Source organism: Elaeis guineensis, chromosome 14 (assembly GCF_000442705.2).
Source record: "Elaeis guineensis isolate ETL-2024a chromosome 14, EG11, whole genome shotgun sequence".
NCBI classification, from domain to species: Eukaryota; Viridiplantae; Streptophyta; class Magnoliopsida; order Arecales; family Arecaceae; genus Elaeis; species Elaeis guineensis.
In genome coordinates, this window is record NC_026006.2 from 34840403 (window position 1) to 34844128 (window position 3726).

Here is a 3726-nt window from a genome sequence, read left to right on the forward strand (position 1 = left end):
AGAGGATAAGGTTTGGTGTTACTGTAAATGAACTGAAGTGCATACTGATTTAATATCAATCGCTACTTTTAGTCACCCAGTTAGTAGTATGTCAGTGCTTCACATATTGTAAAAGGAACGTATGACATGTACTTTTAATGCTGACACATCCCTTTAGGTAGTTGTGTTGGATGTGAACATCAATATTAATGATATGTTTATGAGAAAGAAAAATAAGATGTTTAGAGTGGTTGACCTAGAAATATGTTAGCGACTTCATGTACGACTTAATTAAGTGGTGCATAATTGGTTGTCACACTTGATAGATGCAGAAGGTCTTTAGCAGTAGAAAATGAGCCAAATCAAGAGGGTCATGTAAAAAGTCATTTGATCTACATTACTAATTTCAAAATTATCCAAGAATTCTTCTTTAATATAGCAATAATTTTTTTCAACTTAGTCATCTTATTTCGATAAATTAATCAATTTTGTGTTAACCAACATAGAGAAGAGATAAAGTCAATAAAAAAAATTTGCAAGCCAGCACTGTTGTTTACAATGCCAAAATTAATTAAAGCAAAGATAAGTCATAGGGTTTAATATTTTTGAATAAATATTCTCATGCATATTATGCTCTGAAGATAAAGTTCGGACTTTGAATAAATCATACAACTCCTTTGATGAACTACATATCTTTGTATTAAGAACTACAAATATTCTCATTTTCTATACGTATCTTGGACTAATTAACATCGACACCCACCGTATTAATTATTCATGATGTCGCACATGAGCCATGGGACTGTGTGGAAAAGCTGCAACTTTGATTGCATTCAAGATTGATTTACCAGTGAAATTGTGCAACAACAGTACAAACTAGTTGACATCTACCTTTCAAAGCAAAAGAACCCCACATGGCTTCCTTAATGGCACTTCCATTACAAGATCAACCTCATCTCTAGCATTGCTATCAAAAGTTAAAAATGCATGACATGAGAACCCAAATTTTTATCCAAGGAATTTTCAGACGTTAACATATACACTCCCCAGCTAAACTTATATTAATAATTTTATTAATTAATAATCCCTTCAAATCATATAGCTCAACCAACAGCAAACGCCAAAGGCCAACATGCTTAGACCTAACCTTGACCCGACCCGAAGCGGTCTACCGTGTCTGGACCGGCCGGGATGCGCGACTCGAGAGCGACCGCGGGAGGCCAGGATCCGGGATCCCGCTCGCCAGCTGGGCCACAAACCCGGGGACCCGGTCCGGATCGACCGTGAAAGCCGACGTACCGACCCGTCTCTGCACCGGGCCGAATCGGACCGGGGTCGGCCCGACGCTAACCGCCTTCTCGCACCGGCAGCGGAGCAAACCCCCGCCTCCGCCGCCCCGCCGCTTCCCTCCGCCGGCTGCCATTGCCGCCGCAAAGCGGTCGTGCTCCGCCTGGATGAAGCTAAGCTCCTTGTAGTCGGAAGCGGCGCTGGAAAAGTTCGCGACGCTCGCCCGATCGAAGCCCTCCGCCGTGGTGACGCTCCACTGCACGCTCACCTCGCTCGGCGGGTAGCACTCGCTCGCCGCGATCGACGGCGTCGCCGGCTCCTCCGGGCTCCACCGGAACTGCAGGATCCCGGCGGGGACACCGGCGCCGCTGGACAACCTACTCGTATCGAGCTCATCTAGCGAGTCGCGGCGGCGGTTGACGGAGGAGGGGTACGATGTGGAGAAGCTCTCAATCTCGAACAGGTCCGAGCTTGCGTCGCTGGCCTGGTCCTCCTCGGGCGGCCGGAGTTTGGGGCTCGTCGGATAGGTGAAGCTCCGACGGTCCGCCTCGCCGGACAAGGGCACCATCGTTGCGGCGCGGAGCGGAAACTCCGTCGATTTCTTCAAGACTTGGGCTTCCTCTGGCGGCCGAAAAACCTCCAGAGAATCCCGGGGGGCGTCTTCCGGTGGGTTAGGATTCGCCGGTGGCGGGTTCAATAAGGGGAAGGAGAACCCGCCAGATTCGTTGAATGCCCTCTCGGAGCTGACGATCCGGGGGCCGATCTCCGACGGAAAAGGCTTATCCCTCGAGAATGGTTGGGAGACATGGAATGCCTCCGGATCTTTGGCCAAATTTCCGGGAGTTATCTTCTGCTTCGCCCCCTCCGCGATTCCCCATTCGCTCATGATCTCAGTGGGAGCCGGTTTATCTCCAATGCCACCGTGACCGACCTCCCCTGTTCCAAAATTTGGATTTTTAGAGATACCAAGGGCGCTGCGGCTGGAATCCAATTTGGAGTGAGTTGGGTTCTTAGGGGGCTCGGGGTACTTCTCCTCGACGTCGACCGACTTTTTCCCCGAGCAAGGACAGCTGCGGCCGAAAAGCCGCCGGCGGCCGAAGGCGGGGGAGGGGGAGATCCCTTTCTTCGGCTCTTTGAGGGGTGAAGCTTTGACGGTGACGGCGATGGAGCCGGGGGGATTGGAGAGGAGGCCACAACGGCTGTTCCAGCTGGCCTCCGACGAGGCGGTGGGAGTAGGGGTGGCAGGGAAGGAGTCGTTCCGTCCGGTGTGGCGGTGGACGCCGCCGTCGGAGGAAACAGACGAGTCGCGTGGGTTGGTGGAAAGGTCGCACCTTGCGGCGGTGGTGCCGGCGAGGATGATGGTCCGCTTGACGTCGGAGCTGCCGCTGCCGTCGTGGAAGTAGCGCTCGGCGTCGAAGATACTGATCTCGGCATCGGATGTCCGGCGGCCGAGGTGGTCGCCCGAGGCGGCGGCGGGCTTTGGGGAATCGGGTGGGAGGGAGGTGGAGATGGGAGGATCGCGGAGGTGGTGGGGTTTGGGAGGCAGGGAGATATAAGAGGAGGGGGGTCTTTGAGAGAGGCCTCCATTAAAGCTAGCTGATACTCGGTATTTCTCCATCTCTCATTCTGGGGGAAGGAAAGAGGCACGGCGGAGAATATAAAGGCCTGGGAGTAGCAGATAAAACCAGTTTCTCAGAGATAATTTGTGGAGCGATATGACTATTGTTATTTTTGTCTCTACCTTTTCACATAAAATATCAGTTTTATAAATTTACATTTTTTATATTGAATTTCTTTCACACAGTTTCAAAAATTAACATTTTTTGTCCAATCGAAATGGATGGAACGACAATTCTGTAATTTTTCTGTAATGGTCTATTAATCTCACCTATAACATTGTCTTTAGAGATTAATATTAAAATTTTGAAATGCTATATTTTTTTTGGTGCAAATAAGTGCTGTTATAACTATTAAAATGATCGAGAATAATTTGTTTGATTTTATTCTAATGGCACAATACGTTATCTAAAATCTTGTATTTTATTAGAATTATAATTGGAGCTCCCCTGTTTAGATTCTACATATAAGTTAGACTCCAAGTTTTTAATATTTTTTTTCTTTACAAATACTGAAGCAGTTTGACTCTAATTACTTCTCAATCGCCCAAACATCCATTCCAGCCGTCTTTTGTGTACAAAGAGATATGCATTGCACATGACACTGTTAATATTAGAAGAGCTAGGAGTTCTATTATAACAATGGTAATTTTTTTGATGCCATAATAAGCTCTATTTGCAACAAGAGCTAAAAGTTTGGAATGGTTACTTTATTTTTTCCTAAAAGTCTATTTCTTTGCTTTATGGCTAGAAAAACTAAAACAAATTTTGTTTCTCCTTCACATATATTAGTATTGATAATAAAAACATTGAAATCAAAATAGGTATGTACAAGAATAACTTT

At 46.9% G+C, this 3726-nt stretch overlaps 1 protein-coding gene across 1 annotated transcript; it reads right to left on the minus strand.

Annotated features, from left to right (window-relative positions):
* Positions 1-898: 898 nt before the first annotated feature.
* On the minus strand, positions 899-2931 carry LOC105033658 (protein PHYTOCHROME KINASE SUBSTRATE 4). Its single transcript, XM_010908548.4, has one exon. The coding sequence runs from the start codon at positions 2882-2884 to the stop codon at positions 1148-1150; it is 1737 nt and encodes a 578-aa protein (XP_010906850.1). The 5' UTR covers positions 2885-2931; the 3' UTR covers positions 899-1147.
* Between the last annotated feature and the right edge of the window lie 795 nt (positions 2932-3726).

What these genes read in the sequence shown, in the direction of transcription:
- LOC105033658 (XM_010908548.4), bottom strand. Translation starts at nt 2,884, where the DNA reads ATGGAGAAATACCGAGTATCAGCTAGCTTTAATGGAGGCCTCTCTCAA.